The sequence below is a fragment of the Manacus vitellinus genome, unplaced genomic scaffold (assembly GCF_001715985.3).
Source record: "Manacus vitellinus isolate BGI_N305 unplaced genomic scaffold, ASM171598v3 scaffold_77_pilon, whole genome shotgun sequence".
NCBI lineage: Eukaryota > Metazoa > Chordata > Aves > Passeriformes > Pipridae > Manacus > Manacus vitellinus.
In genome coordinates, this window is record NW_021940802.1 from 1,218,358 (window position 1) to 1,233,919 (window position 15,562).

At 45.2% G+C, this 15,562-nt stretch overlaps 1 protein-coding gene across 1 annotated transcript in view; it reads left to right on the plus strand.

Annotated features, from left to right (window-relative positions):
* The window catches only part of SUSD3 (sushi domain containing 3), a 39,695-nt gene extending 27,232 nt beyond the window's left edge, over positions 1-12,463 (plus strand). Inside the window, exons 5-6 of the mRNA XM_018084857.3 lie at positions 1,873-2,040; positions 11,539-12,463. Of these exons, the coding sequence (XP_017940346.2) occupies positions 1,873-2,040; positions 11,539-11,746 (376 nt within the window). The 3' untranslated portion in view covers positions 11,747-12,463. The remainder of the gene's footprint in view (positions 1-1,872; positions 2,041-11,538) is intronic.
* The last annotated feature ends 3,099 nt before the right edge of the window (positions 12,464-15,562 follow it).

The window sequence follows — 15,562 nt, forward strand, 5'->3', positions numbered from 1 at the left end:
CGAAATAAGTTTTGAAATGAAAGGGTTGATTGACACTTTTGGAATCACCACTTTTCTTTTTTATAAGACTATTCATATGAAAAGCCTTGATGAAGTTTTGTCAAAATTAGCCATTCACGTGACTGTGATGACTTGATATTTTTCTCTTACAAGAGAAAAGCCCTTCACACTGGATATTATGACCTGATTCTGTCATCAGGCTGTAAAATTATTCCCTTTGCTGGGAGCTTCCCAGTTCTCTGCTGCCCTCTGTGCTCCCTTCCCCAGGCTCCTGAAGGAGCTGCTTCATCACATCAACAACTGAGCCCTGCTCCAGGGGGAAACCTGGGGGCACTGCAGACATTGTGTGGCTTATCCCCTCTGTCAGAAAGAACTGAAGTGATGTACAAACTGTCCATGCCATGGGAGAAAGAGTAACACAACCCTGTGTGAAACTCGCTGGACCCTGCAGGAGCACCAGGTGTGGTGGCTGCATCTCTGTTGTTGATGGAGGTGGAAAAGTGGATTGACTTCTGGATGCACAAAGCATTAATCTGACTAAAAGCTGCAGGCTTCATAACTTGATACAAAGTGAGAACTCCTGGGGGTGGAAATGGTGAAATAAGTATCTCTTAGACCATCTCTGAAAGACAAGGTACCTTGGAGTAGGGAGGATATCCTCACTTTGCCAACTAAAAGAGCCAAAAAAAGCAGACAGGCAGACTTCAGAGCTCAAGGCAGAGATCACCTCTGCCTACAAGCCTGTCTTGCAAGATGTCTAATGATCTTTGAAGTGCCATCTTGTGTTTTATAGAACTATAGAATCATTAAGGTGGGAAAAATCCCTTAGGATCATCAAGTTGAACCGTCAACAGAGCACCATCACCATGTCCACAACTAAACCATGTCCTCATGTCCACATCCACATGTTTTCTGGAGAGAAAAAGGGCAAAGGCTGCTGAAAGTCCTCCATCTGTTCAACCTCCTCACAGATCTTGTCCCACTGAGTGAGCAACACTGCTGTTTTCTTTGGAAGGAGCAGGATTGCAACCCAAGAGGACACAAATGGCACCAAAATCAGTGTCGTCAGCTCTCACAATTTAATCTTGACCCATCAGCCAGTGAAAATGTCTGTAAATCTTAGACTTCTTTTAAAAACAGGAAAAGAAATTGTGATTTCTTTTTTTCTTGCCCCATAGTTGTAGAGACCAGCATGAAAAGCACCCTGAGCATTTCCAAAAGGGAATCCTGAAGGCAAGGGAATATGCCCTGTGCCTAACAAAGGCAACATTACCTGTCTCCTCCATTTTTAAGTCAATTCATCTTTTCAACCTGCCTGGTGATTCTGGAACCCTTAGGAATGGCAGTGCTGCAAAAATTCACAGAAAATCCTTTTTTTCCCCCTGAAATAGTTTATTCCATAAAATGGAGATGGTCCATAGTCTTTTCACACACAAGATGTGGCCTGACTTGTGTCACTGGTGAAGGTCCATGAGAATGCTGGCACATCCCATTTTATGGGACTTTTTTTTATTACCTGTAGTCTCAAAAACCACTGTATCAAATTGGTTTAATTATTGGGGTTTTGTTCCTTTGAACTGTCCACAGATGCTTATAAGAAAATTGCCCTTTTTTTCATTTGTTTGCTGGGTTTTGAGGAGTGCTGGACAACACTTGAAATAGCACTGTTTTACAGAATAATATTTATGCTATTTAAGAACTCCCCACTGTAAGGTGTTATTTAAGTCTCTAGAAGTTTGACTTACACATGAAGTTCACCATGTGTTTAGGTGCTGTGTTCAGTAAACCTGGAATTAGGCTATGGTCAGACAAGAGCTCAGCTATACAGCCATATATCACCATACTCTATTCTACCCCTTGCTGTATTCACAGAGATATGCAGCTGTGGTACCAGCTGAGAACTGAAGAGCTAGAGCACATGCAAGCTGCTTACTTCGGTTTTAAGGGAAGAAACAATAACAACAACAACAAGAAGCTCCGGAATAAGTCTGTGTTTGAGGACGTGGCTCACGTGGCCTACGATAACCAAGGCTTCTACAGGCAAGGCTGGTAAAATGGGGTGGGTTTGGGTGAGTTTGTGGAACAGATTTTACAAAGAGGATTCCTGGAAAATGCATTTTAAAAGGAGGCCCCTGAAAGGACGTGATGCCAGCGGGTTGTCAGGGCTTGTCCTTGAACTTGCCCATGATGTGGAGAATTAATGTTGTGAAAAAGTGAGACAGCAGAGGATTGAGCGTGACCTCCCCTCTCACAGCTGCTTCCTTCCCCAGCAGTGTCTGGCTGAGCCTGGTCTGCAGGGGAGGTTGCATCAGATTAGCTGGAGAGAGGTTTCTAATTGGCTTTGTTAAATTGATGCTAAACTGCAGCAGGGAAGTCTCTGCTCGGTGGTGGTCAGTGGGATCAAAGTGCTTCTTTCCCAAGAGCCGTAGGAGCAGAGGCAGCCTGGGACACTGGGGGCTGCAGGGCAGCCCAAGGTGAGCACCAAGCACTGCTGTTCACCCTGCAGTGAGCAGGAAAGCTCCCTGGAGAACTGGTTGTCAGGGCCTGCAGAGCAAGCACAACAGGATCCTCATCCCCAAGGCAGCGAGAATTCCAGTGTGGGAACCCTGACCCTGGGATAGCCCCAAGACCTGCCCTCACTGGAAGAAAGTACATCAGGTACTGTGGGTGTGTGGGTGGTGAGCACAGGTGTTCTTTGTGCTGGCTCAGAATCAGCTCTGTGTGTTACACTGACTGTGGTGGTGCCAACAGAAGGAAAACAGAAAAATGAGTATGTGTTAAAATCTAATCACTGTTTTACTAATACTGTTCAATAGCACACGTCCTTGTGCCTTTTACATCCTCTGGGTTCTGCTTTGTCATCGTGTATGATAATATACAGCACAGTCCTTGTTTGCCTTTAATTCACTGCTCAACTGTACAGCCTTTCTGTGCAGCAGTATCAGTGACTTCTAGTGCTTACCTGCAGAGAACAGTCTTATGCAGATTATAAACCTGGTTCTGTGTCACAGTGCAGCTGGAAACCATGTTCAAATGGAGTTCAAATCATGCACAAAAGTCTGATGGCTGCTTAATTGACTTCTGGCTTTGTGTGATTTCAGAAAGATGTATAAAGGCAATTAAGTGCTGCTTATAACCTAAACGATTTTCAGAAGACTCAAGATGCAGTTTTTAATTTTGGGTAACTTCAATCTGCTGCGATGTTAATGTTTTGTGTGAGTGTTATCTGCTTTTAAAATAGCATGGATAAACTTCTAAAGGGCTGTAAGCAGAGGTGAGAGCTGTCGTGGAGCCTTGAGCTCCTTCTGGGTCCTTACCTTCATGGAGCAGAGGCTTGTGTGTACTGAATTCTGCACACCTTTTCTTGTCTGAGGGTAGCAGGGAATATGCCATTGATCTGGATGAGCAGCTTCTCTGGGCCGGAAATCAACAAGTTTATTATTTCTTTAGAAAACTGGAAGATGTATAAACTTCAGTGGGGAATGGCAGAGGCAGGAGGAGGAAAGGCTGGGAGTTGTGTTTTTCCTGGGTAGAGCAATGCACATGCTGTGTGAAATCCCAGTGCTCATACCTGGCTCTTAGTGCAGGAGGTCAACTAGTAATCAAGGTCTGCTTTATCTCCAGCTTGCAGAGGTGATGGGATCCTGGCTAATCACCAGCCAGAGCTAAAACCAGCTAGGAGAGGAGGTGTATTAGTCTGTGCACCCTCAGCCACAAGTCTGGCTGTTTTGCACGTGGAGAGCAGGCGCTACTTCTGATCAGAGATGGAAATGGCATTGGAAGTGATTCTGAATAAAGCTGTCCTAGAATTGCTCTTGGAACAGATGTGACCCTTCCTTATTTTTACCTTGTTCCCTTTCTCCACTCAAATAAGAGCTGTTTAATCAACATTAGTAAAAGATGCTGATTTCTACTCCCCAATTCAGTTAAATGGCTATATGTGCACGATGAGATGTGGGAATTCTGCTAACAGATCTCTTGAAGACAACAAAGGACCTGTCAGCTTTGTGTTTCACTTGCAAGTCTTATTTTTTGTGTGTAGCAAATTAGGCTAAGTTTCCTCATCCTGTGCCTATCCAGCTTACTGGGAACAGTGGGACAGTGTAGGCAAATCCCTGGGGAGGGGCAAACATGTGCTGGGAAGACCAGCATGAAAGGACATGTTCCCTGCCTGGGTGATTCTTGAGGTACCTTTCTCCATCTAATGTGAGGTGGACATGTTGGAGGAGATCTCTAACCTGTAGGTGTTGCTGTAGTGGTGGGGCTGTTACGGTGTTGATTGTCCAAGGAAATAAATACAGGCACATGGCATGGTTAGAAAAAAGCAGCAAGACTGAGGGCAGGCAATCCCAAAGGACACATTCTGTATATTGCTGCACGTCCATGGTCAGGAACAAACCAAAAGAGAATTTAACCAAGGTCCCTCAAGGAAGGTTCAGTGTTGACATGAGGAAGCATTTGTGTATCGAGAGGGTGGTCAGACCCTGGAACAGGCTTCTTGGAGAGGTGGCTGGTGCCCCAGCTATCAGTGTTCAAGGGACATGTGTACAGTGCCCTTAATAATGTGCTTTAATTTTTGGTTATCCCCAAAGGGGTCCAGCAGTTGAACTGGATGATCCTTGTGGGTCCCTTCCAACTGATTTTAGTCTAATCCAGTCTAGTCTGGCCTAGTGTGGTCTGTGCTGCTCTGTCCTACCCTACTCTGTCCTTCCCTATCCTGTTCTTTTGTTGATGTTTCAGACATTGGGAGGAATTGTGGAGTAAATCACTAGACCTCTGAGCAAATCAGCAATCCTACTTGGTTTTTCTAGTCAGGAACTGTCCTAGGCAGCACAGGAGGTAAATTGTTTTGTCCTTGCCTTCTTGAGGGCTGCAGTACGTGCTGTTCTCTGCCATCCAGCCATGGGAAGTGGCTCTGCAACCCACTTAGAAGGGGAGGCTGAGATGAGGGGTTCCCATGGCTGAGAAAGGAGTGGGTGGAGGCCTGACAGTTTCAGTCATTTTTACGACAGTGTTTGCTTTTCTTAAAGAAAACTGCTCTGCTCCTTCTTGCAGCATATGAAGTGTCTGGAAGAGTAAAAACTCCTCCACGCTTGAAGAAGACCCTCTTGAGTATATCTTAGCTTATTTTTGACTAGAAAAGAATGTAGGTCATGCTGCTTTTCAGATTTAATTGAAATAGATTTAGAGATTAACCTTTTGATTCACCACTTTAAGGATCAAAATATTTTAAGTAGAGATAAAATAAAAAGGCAATTCTTTCAGGCAGGTAAGGTATTTGTTATGGTTTACAGAGAAATTTAGGATTAAGAAACATCAGTTAAGGCAATGCCTTAGTATGCTGATGAGATAATTTTGGCTGCTATGAGGTGACATGATGTGGATGCACAATGCTGATGTATAGAAGTTATAAATAATGGAGAAGCCCAGCTGTTTGACAGTAGAGGCTCCAGTGTGCTGTTCTGGACCTGTCTGCCACAAAACAAGATCTTTTTGCCCTCATGTTTGAAGCATAGAACAAACATGATGAATATGTAATTTTGCAGGGAAACATTGAATTTTAGTTGCAACTACACTAATTATAATGAGCCCCATTCTGACTTCCTGGCTGCTTGAACAAATTGCTTTAAAGTGCTGAGAAATATGTGTACAAATACCTGGGATCATTAACTACAGAGTGCAGTCACTGCTGATGCCTCCTCTTTCATTTGGATGTAAGGAATCACAATGAGGAATTTTTAGCAGAAAGTCTTATATGCAGGTGCTGTAAGTATTTACAGCATATTTGCTCTTTTATAGTATTTAAAGAGCTAAATAATGCTGAGCAGGGAAAAACAAGTTACAGATTATGGGGCTGCTGGGAGGGAGGTGTCTCCCCAACGTTGCTTCTCAGAAGTTCAGAGCAGCCAGCAGAGATAGCAGGTTGCTCTGTGGTGCAGAGGTTTGAGCCAGATTAGCTGAAAAAAGGGTCTGTGTCTATGGGAGGGAGATTAGCTGCAGCTCAGGGCCACGTAGTTAGGGGAGAACAATGTCCATGAACCTCCAAAGCAGCCCCCAGGAGGATTGCTGGGCAGAGGGCTTGTCAGTGTGTTGGGAATAGCTCTCACAGCCTGCAGGATGTACCAGGATATGTTGGTTTTGAGTCAGTTAATTTCTGATGAAGAATAATACCTGATCCTGCAGTAGTTCTTCTCTGGAATAATTGCTTGGGGCACCCACCACCTGAGATGAACAGTCCTCTTCCATCCCAGCAAGCAGCCACATGGGAGAGCTTGGATCAGGCAGCTGCCTGAGCAGGCAGGTTGTCCTCTGTCCTCTGCCCCCTGACAGGCACAGGGTAAAATATCAGTAAAGAGAAACTTAAAGGTGGCTGTCCTTTAAGTTGTATGTAGCTCAATTAAATTTCAAGCATCCATGCAGGGATGGGTCTACCTTGAGCTTGTTTCTGTAGTTGTAGCATTTTCACTTGTTCTTTAAGTGCAAGCCATCAGTCCCCTAAAATACACAAGGAAATGCAAGTGTTCTGTAGCAGAAAGGGGAACCTGAATCCAACTGGAACCACTGGAAGGTAAAATATGCACAATCTAGTGTTAACATAGTGAGAGCAAACAGTAAACCCTTCTGGCATGAAGGGACATTAAAGAACCAGGTACTCCACTGTGGGAATCTATTTATATATGAACCTGTGTGGAAGATAGCTCTCCCAGGAGAAACACAAATAACCAGTAGAAAAAATGCTGAGGAAACTCGTTTCAGTGTGCATCAAATTCCTAATGATGGTAAGAAATAGCCACACCTTGGCTCTGTTGCTTTGCTCTTTCAGCATAACAGTGCTGCAACCTGTCCTGGAATAGATACTCCCTTGACTCAGAGATGTGCTGATTTTTTGTGAGGGAGACTTGATGGTCCAGCATTTTCCACACTCAGGGAGAACTGAGTCTAGCTGTAGATTAACTCCTCTTCATCCCCTGTCAGCTAAGATAACAACCAGAAAGAAATTAGACCAGCTCAAAAATACACCTAAAAAGTATCAAAGAAATTTGGTGTGGGGGTCTTTTGTCTGATGTGGAAGCACTTGGAAGAAGTTGTGCATTCTAAGTTTGGACTTCTCAGAGGTGAATTATTTTACACAACTGTAGACCAAGTTATAAAACATTCTCTATGAAGTGGTTGATCTGACTGCAGGAGCGAGTCAAATGGAAAAGCCCATGTCTCAGTAGGTTTAAAGTCCTCCTTTCAGCTATCCACACAGCTGGAGCATATTACCAAGAAGAAAAAAATCTCTTCTGCAGAGAAGCAGGCTACTGTGTTCTCCCACAGAAGATATTTTTAGTAGCTGAAATGTTCATACCAGAGCTCTTTCTGACTACAAGATGCTTTACCAGTGTACCTGGCAAAAAGCAAATAAGGACAATCCAACAACAAAGAATTCCAAGTGAAAAGGTTTTGCAGAAAAACCCAAAGCCAGCATGCTCTTAGGAGAGGCAGCTCAGCATTTTCAGACAGTCCACGAAGTGACGTGCAAGGTTGGTGAGATGAGCTTGTGGCTTTGACCTCTGCATTAAAATTAAATAAGTTTTCTTTTTTTCCTTTGATTTAGTGGCTATAATGGTGGAAATTTTCCACTACTTTGTGTAAGGAGTTGTGAGGAAGGCACAAATCAGAAATACATGTTGCTCTGAAAAATGTTGCTGAGCTCAACTGTGAGCCAAGGGACCTTCTAGAAGTGTGAACAGGATGGGATGGGACACCTGGCTACATTCCTGCCTTGCCCTCTGTCCCCTTGAGGGCACTTTCACATCTCCTTGTCCTCTGAACACCTAAGTAAAGGATCTGATGCCCTTCCATTAGCAGGGTAGTGTGGTGTGGATTTACCACAGTGAAAGGAGACAACACTTGGAGAAATACCCATTTTGTGAGACAAGCTGCTGCAAAGCTTGATGGAAAATGTCAGTAGAACAAGAAAAATGCATCAGGACACCTGGAATGACTGCAGGACCCCTCATCACTGCAGGGTTTAATTCTGCACCACATGAAGCATCCAGTGAAAGGGCTGCAAAGGGCAAATGACCTGTTTGATACAACTGTGTGGAATTAATATGGTTCCCTACAGGAGGTGTTTGACTGTGTGGCACCAAGGACTGGAGGGGAGGAGATCCAGCATAGGGGACGGGCAGATTTCCTTTCCCTGCTTTTCCCTGTGACTTGTCCAACCTTGAGTTTCTCTATTCATGAAGTTGTTCTTTTTTTTCCTCTTGTTTTTCCTGTGCTCTGTGTTCCCCACTGCCACCTTTCAGAGACTAAAATCTTCCTTGTACCTTTTGACGTGCAGGTTTCAAAGAAAGCTGAGACAGGGGAAGTGAGCTGTGGTTTCACCTTGGGGCCCTGTCAGAAGGGGTAGGATAGCTGGTTTCTAAATTACTCCCATTTCTGAATTTCAATCTTAATTGTCATCTCAAGAGCATGAAGGGGGCGTGTACAGCAACATGTGCTTTCAATAGAGCTGCTGTTATTGTTTTCAGAATACTTTCATGATCACCCCAGGGTGTTGTACAAAGCCACCAGATATACAGGAACAAAAAAAAAAAATCCCTTCCCATCCTCCAGTATAAAATCTGTTTTCAGAGGCAGTGCCAGCACCAGGCACTCTGTGGCAGCCCCACTGCTCTGCATTCTCACACGTCTCGGGTGTCCCGTTAACAGCATTTTCCCTCCAGCAAGGAATAGCTCTCAAGTCACACAAAACAAAATTCTTGTGAATCCTCTAAACCCCATTGATAAATGCTGTGATGGCTGTTCTTCTCCCCAGATGGGAACTCTGAATTTATCTGCCAGATGAAGGCTGTCCTTCTCAAATGTACCGTGCACCCAGCCTGGCTGTGCAGCACCCAGCGTCCTGGGGTGGCTTTGCATTGCCAGATAAAGGTACAGGGAGGGCTTCTAATCCTCTTACCAGGATGTTTTGGAGTAGCCCAGCTGGGAACTGGAGTTAAGGGAAGTTGAAGTGCTTGAAGAAACAGTCACACTTATTCAGGACAAAGTACAGAGCTCCCAAGGCTGAGAGAGCAAACTGAAGGCTGTGTCTGGCTGAAGACATGCACAGAGAGCAGAGCCCACTGCCTGCACAGTTACCTGTCCCTTGGTGACACTGTGACCCCCTTAATAGCTCTTCTTGTCCTCTGCTGAGGTGGAACCCCAGCTTGGTGAGCTGGCTTCGCTGTCCCTCTGATGGGGGAGGGTTCAATGTATTGCAGGCAAGGGAGGGTGCCCACTCTTTCCTCCTCCTATGCTTATAGAATCACAGAATCATGGAATGGTTTGGGTGGGAAGGGACCTTAAAGACCAGCTAGTTCCAACCCCCTACCATGGGCAGGGACACCTTCTACTAGACCAGGTTGTTCCAAGCCTTGTCCAACCCTGAACACTCCCAGGGATGGGGCAGCCACAGCTTCTCTGGGCAACCTGTGCTGGTGGAAGCCAATGGAAGTTTAATAGTTCCTGAAATGGGAGGAAGGGATTGCTAAGCCAGGAGTACAGTTGTCCTCCAAGTATAGTTTTAGCCAGTTTGGCTTCCTGAGTTGGTGGTGGACTGTGGGTAATTGCAGTTTCACAATGTGAAGCTTTAGAGGGGAAATGTCAGAGCAGGATGATTTCTGCCCAGGTGAGCTGTATTTATTGCACCATAACCAGAGTACCTAGATTTGAGCTATAATCCTGGCAGGGCAATTTGAAAAGGCATTTTTTTTGGCAAGGCAGTTTTGCTGGCCCATGCAAAACTTTATCCCAGTTCTTCTCAGTGTTATGCTGCTTTGATTTGATTTTTATTTTCACCATTGATCACCACCTCAAAAAGATGGAACTGAGTTCCTCATACCATAAAAAAATAATGAAATGCACAGCAGCAAGTATCTCAAAAGATTTCTCTTGGCAGTGAGGTGTGCAGCATTACTCCATGTAGTTTCTGTTCCCTGACAGCAGCTCACAGGGGTGCTCAGACAGGTGTTCTGGTGCCCAACACAAAGATACTTGAAGCCTTGTTGAGGCCCCAGAATTAAAAGGCACAGTTAAAATAGTGAGGCCAATACAACATAGGTGATGTTGCCAGATTGGTATTTGGAGAAATACATGTTTGTTGTTGTCTGAATTATAGGTGAGTGAATTCTGCTCCTCTGAGGACCTCCTTGATGAGTATGTGCAGACTACACTGATCCAGTGTCCTCTCACATCACATCAGAACACAGCAGTGTTCTGAGATGCCTATACACTATCTGACTGTAGCTCATGCCCCAACTAGTTTTGTAACACAGCTTTCCAGGGAAGAGCAAGATTTAGTTTCCTTTACAGGAGAGGTGTGTCTGCAGCAGACCTACTCTGTACCAGGACAACAAGACTGCAGTTGTTTAGGTTTATGTTCTGTTGTTTCCCTGCGGTTCCTCTGTGCTTGCACATTTTGTGCATGAGCATTTCTGCTGGTTTCTGCAGCTGATAACTGCAGAATGCAACTTCTGTTTCCTGACCAGCTTTTCAGGTCTGAAGGAGTAAGACCGTGGACGTGGGTGTGCAGGCTGCTGCCTGCAGAGGCCACACCGAGGGTTCAGAGGAGGCTGGAGGAGTTGGCTCACCTGCAGTGAACGTGGGGCAGAAACCCTCAGCCTTCCCCTTGCCTGCACGAGCTGCTGATGTTTGACAGAAGCCCCCACATTCAGGCTGCAGTAGTTTGGCGTGGCCCCAAGGGGTCTTACCTGCCTCTGGTGCACAGACCGTGTGTGTACAGCCCACTGCATCTGTCAGCAGAGTTCAGGAACGAGCTGAGCCCGTCCCCACCACACTCCTGAACGAAGGAGGTGTGGTTTACTGAGCATCTTTTCAGCAACTCTGCCATCTCCATCTGCCACTGCTCCTGCTCTGCACCATCCACTGCTGGGGTGTTGCTCTCTGGGGCAGTGGCCCGTGCTGGCTTCCCCCACAACTGGGCAAACCCTTCCTTCCTGGTGGGGAGTGGGATGGATCAGTGACTGCCAGTGCTGCAAACACAGCCTGAAGTCCCTTCAGTACCAGGGCAGGCAGCCAAGAGCTACCACGAGCCCTAATGCAACCACTGGCAGCTCTGCAAATAACACCTCAGATCCCACTGAGCACAGCTGGCTCCTGTGCTCCCAGCAGTGCTCCACTCCAAGCAAGGATGTTCCTTCTGCACCAGGCTCAGCATTCAAGTGCTCTCAGTCACATTCTGCCAATAGCATGGCACTACATGGAAGCTGGGGACTCGTTTGATGGCAAACAAACAAAAAACATCTGCCCCAATGACAAAAAAAACCAACCTCACAAGTCTTTTCAAGGTCTGCATCAGCTTTTACAAAGACATGATTATTTGCCCCAGTGCTGCCAAGTGGTTTTGATGCTGGGAGAAGCAATTCCTTATGGTACAGCACAAGTGGTTTGTGAAATGCCTGATGTGCAAATAAAACGGATTAGGAAGTTCTGTTTCCTCACCAGAATTAATGGAACAGAAATAACTTTTTCCTCTGTTGCTTACAGGTTCCAGGAGGAGTGGACTCGGGATGTGGTGGCTCCTGGGCATTGTAAAGGCAATGATCAGGTGCTGAAGCAGAGCAGTGGTGCCCCTGGGCCAGGGGCTGTGCCCAGACACAGCACCACAGTGCAGACAGTGAATTCCATACACGTGGTTGAAGTCTATGGCCATAAAGATAGTTACAACAAACCAAGCTGCCAGATCCCTGGATAACTGCTGTCTGAAACACAACTGCTCCTCTGGACCAAAACAAAACTTGGATAGAAATATGTGCCTTAAAGACAACACAGAGAGTTCATTATTCCTTTGAGTTTGAAAGTTTTCTATATTCCAAGATGGTTGTTTAACAGAAGTGCTTCAAGGTCTGGGACAAATAAAACCACGAGTGTTGGGGCTGGCAGTTTGTAGCTGTTCTCTACAGTTTGCTGTGCAGTGGGACCATGGCAAAAGCACAGTGTCCTTCTGTACAGCTGGAGAGGTGGTACCAGGTTTGTATATTTACCTCTTACAAAGGCACTGATGATAATTATGCACCCGTCTGATGCCAGCCTTCTCCGGACCCTTGGGTTTTGTAAAGCATTCCAGAATGAAAAGCCCCCTGTATTTTTACACAGTAACGTACTAGAACTACAATAAAATTTTGTTTTTAATGGAACGCCGTGTTTTGTGGCAGGAAGGTCTTTTTCTTTAATTCATCTGCTCTGCTTTTAGAGACCGTGTGAGAAGGCACTTCTCTGATCCCCAGAAAGTGTAGGACGAGTGATTAAACAATCCCTTTGCAAAGAAGGCACATCTCAACCTAGGATTTAAACAGTGGTATGCATGGGGGGGAGTTGTTCTGTCCTACTGGCAATATCATGCCTGAGGTACATGTGTGAAGGGTGGCTCAGACATCCTTGATCCTGCCTCTCTGCATCTCCTTTGAATTTCCTTTCTCTTCCCCTTCTCTATGATTATGTTAACTGGATTTCATAATTTAGCTCCCTGGTGTTTTAATTTTATAATGTGGCTTTAAAATGCAATAATATGGCTGCAAGTGAAATAAATTCCCTTGTTGGGATGTCTGGGTCAGCACACCACACGAGCAGGGAGCCTGTTCTACACATGAGGCCAAGCTGAGATGTTGGATGGGAGAAAGTACACCCTTGAGATGGCAGGGATGCTGGCAGCCATGGGAAGCACCAGAGAAAGCAGGTCAATTCATTGTGCCTTGTGCCAGAGCACTGGCTCACTATCATTTATTTGGGCACAAGAAGCAGCAAAGTTACACCAAGATAAGGAAGCAACACCCAAACTGTTTGTATAAGATTTCTGGCTCGGCTCCCTCTGGGACTGTGCTTAGTTCTGATGGCTGCACCCCCTGGAGTCAGCCTTATTGCTCATGCAAACATGATTTATTGTCAGAAGGGAAATAAGTGCTGTGCAGGAAGGAGATGAAAGCAACTGAGAATATAAAATAGACTTTTAAAACCTCGTATTTATTACATTAACCCTTAAATGTTTCCCAGCCAGTGGTTCCAATTGGATTCTGCTACAGGACACTTGCATTTCCTTGTATATTTTAGGGGACTGATGGCTTGCACTTAAAGAACAAGTAGAAATGCTACAAACTACAGAAACAAGCCCAAGACAGAGCCCTCCCCGCATGGATGCTTAAAATTTAATTGAGGTACATTCCAGCAGGACGGGATAATTCTTCATGGATTTTAAAACTGGTGGCAGTATTTATCAGCCCAGTTGCTTCTTTGCATTTTTCTCACCTTGTACTTTAAAACTGTCTTCCTACAGCAGCAGCTCTGCTGAGGCTGTTGCACTGCTTTGCTGTGAAGCTTTGCCTGCTTGCAGAAAACTAGAAGGCAGTTTTTAAGATCTGTAAATTTTGGGGAGGTTTAGGTTGGATATTAGGAAAAAACTCTTCATTGGAAGGGTTGAGAAGCCCTGAAACAGGCTGTTTGAACACACCATCCCTGGGAGTGTTCAAAAAAAATGTGTGGATGTGGCACTTGAGGACATGGTTTAGTGGTGAACATAGTGGTGGTGCTGGGATAATGGTTGGACAGTGATCTTACCTGCCCTTTCCAACTTTAATGATTATATGGTTCTACAGTCTTATGTGAAATACCAAACAGGGAATGGTTTCTGAGGCAGCTGACACGCTATAGAGGGTATCTGATCGTACTTTCTTTGAAATGAAAATTCATTCTTTGAGACAAGGGGAAGGATGCATTTGCCACACTGGAAACTTGGAGTGCCTCAGCCTGCAAAGTGCCCAGTGCTTCACATGGGAACCCCCTGCAGCAGTAAATCTCTGAGATTTGTGGGATATCAGAGCACAGTGTTGCCAGAACCTGTGATTTTTGTTGCAAGTCTCATGATATTTCTCATTTTCTTAATCCACAAATGGTAGATTTGGATGATTATGTGAAAATCACAGCTTCTGTTTAAAAATCTGTGTCTCATGCTTGTATTTGAATGGAGAAGTCTCAGTCATGGTGTCAAACAACAGAAAAAACACATCTCTAAAGTTTCTTTGATGGTAATGACATGGTTTAGGGGAAGCCTAACTCATGATTCACAAATAATTGAAGCTGTCAAATGTATGTATGACCTGTCTTCTGTGGCTGAAAGAAAGAGAAATACTATGTTTTGATCTGGATGGAACAGTGAAGCCTGGAAGGAACACCAGAGTATCTACCACAGAGTTAAGATTGCTTTCATGGAGCCTTCCACATGGATTTTTGGCCATGCAGGCTTTCTCCTGGACCCCTGCCCCTTGAGTATCAACCTGGAAGTCTCTAAAGATGCTGTTTCCTCAGCACACTCTGCTGCTGTCAGTCTAACTTTGGGTTATGGTGTAGTATTGGTAAAAGTTTCTGAGAAGCCCAAGACCCAGAAAAGAGGCAGAGCTGTAAAATTCGTGGAACATGACAACCTGCAGGATGTGGCCAATACCACCGGTCTGAAACAAGAGGACACAGGAGAGCAGGAGCCCTCTGGTTACACCAGACATCAGCTGAACAAGATCTAAGTGACTGATGGGTGGAGAGGATGCAGGCACCTCTAACAAGTTTGTTTCCAAAACATCTCAGTCATTAGTGATGTCTTGGAAGGAGAGGAACTAAATGAATCTGTTATCACTTACTGTCAGATGTAAAAGGCTTTCGCGACTAGTTTTTTAAAAAATGTCACATGTCTCAGCTTTTTAATAACTTTAATTAAATGTGACATTTTAATAAACTCCTGCTGTGGGGTGGAGCAGTGCCTTTCCAGTTTAGGGTGGTATTTGCAGTTACACCTCATAATACAGGACTATGTGAAATCTCAAATCCTGTCCACCCCAAACTGATATATGGAACCTGTCTTGTTTCTTCCCTCAGCAATATGAGCAGGTGATCTTTTCTACTTACTTCTAAGAACTATTTTGAAGAGAGAGGTGATTGACAGAGCCAGTGTTGAAAGGCTCTTGTATAATTATTCCTCCAGCAGTAGCCATTTCTGCTGTCACTGCAGCCCAAGCATATCAGCTGGTGGGAACACTGGATAGTTCCCCAGCACATCGAGGTGTTCCAAAAGCCAGTCTCCATTCCTGGTAGCCAATGTTCCTGCAATGATGGAATGGTGCTCTGGCACAGCAGCAAGTGAGGCAGGGAAAGTTCTTCTGGTGTAAAGCAGAGCAGCAGAAGCTTGCTCCCCAGATTTCTGGTGTTCAATATGTTTCAAGGCCAAGGTGATATTGAAAATGCTTACAGCAGTGTGTCCCACAGGATGCATGTTGTATGTATGAGCTGGAGTCTGTAGTGACTTCTAACCCATGCCCAGTGCTGACCTTTCCTTCACACAGCCTGAGGGTTGCATGCTGGCTGCACATCACCCTCTCCATCCTCCCTGGCCTGTGGGGCTCAGGTGAGGCCAGGAGCTGGCACAGGGATGACTCTACATGTGAGGACATGTAGACAAAATGTCTTTGTTCCCTCCCCAGAGCTCTGTGGCATGTCAGTTTGCCAAATCTGTCAGCTGTTTATTTACACA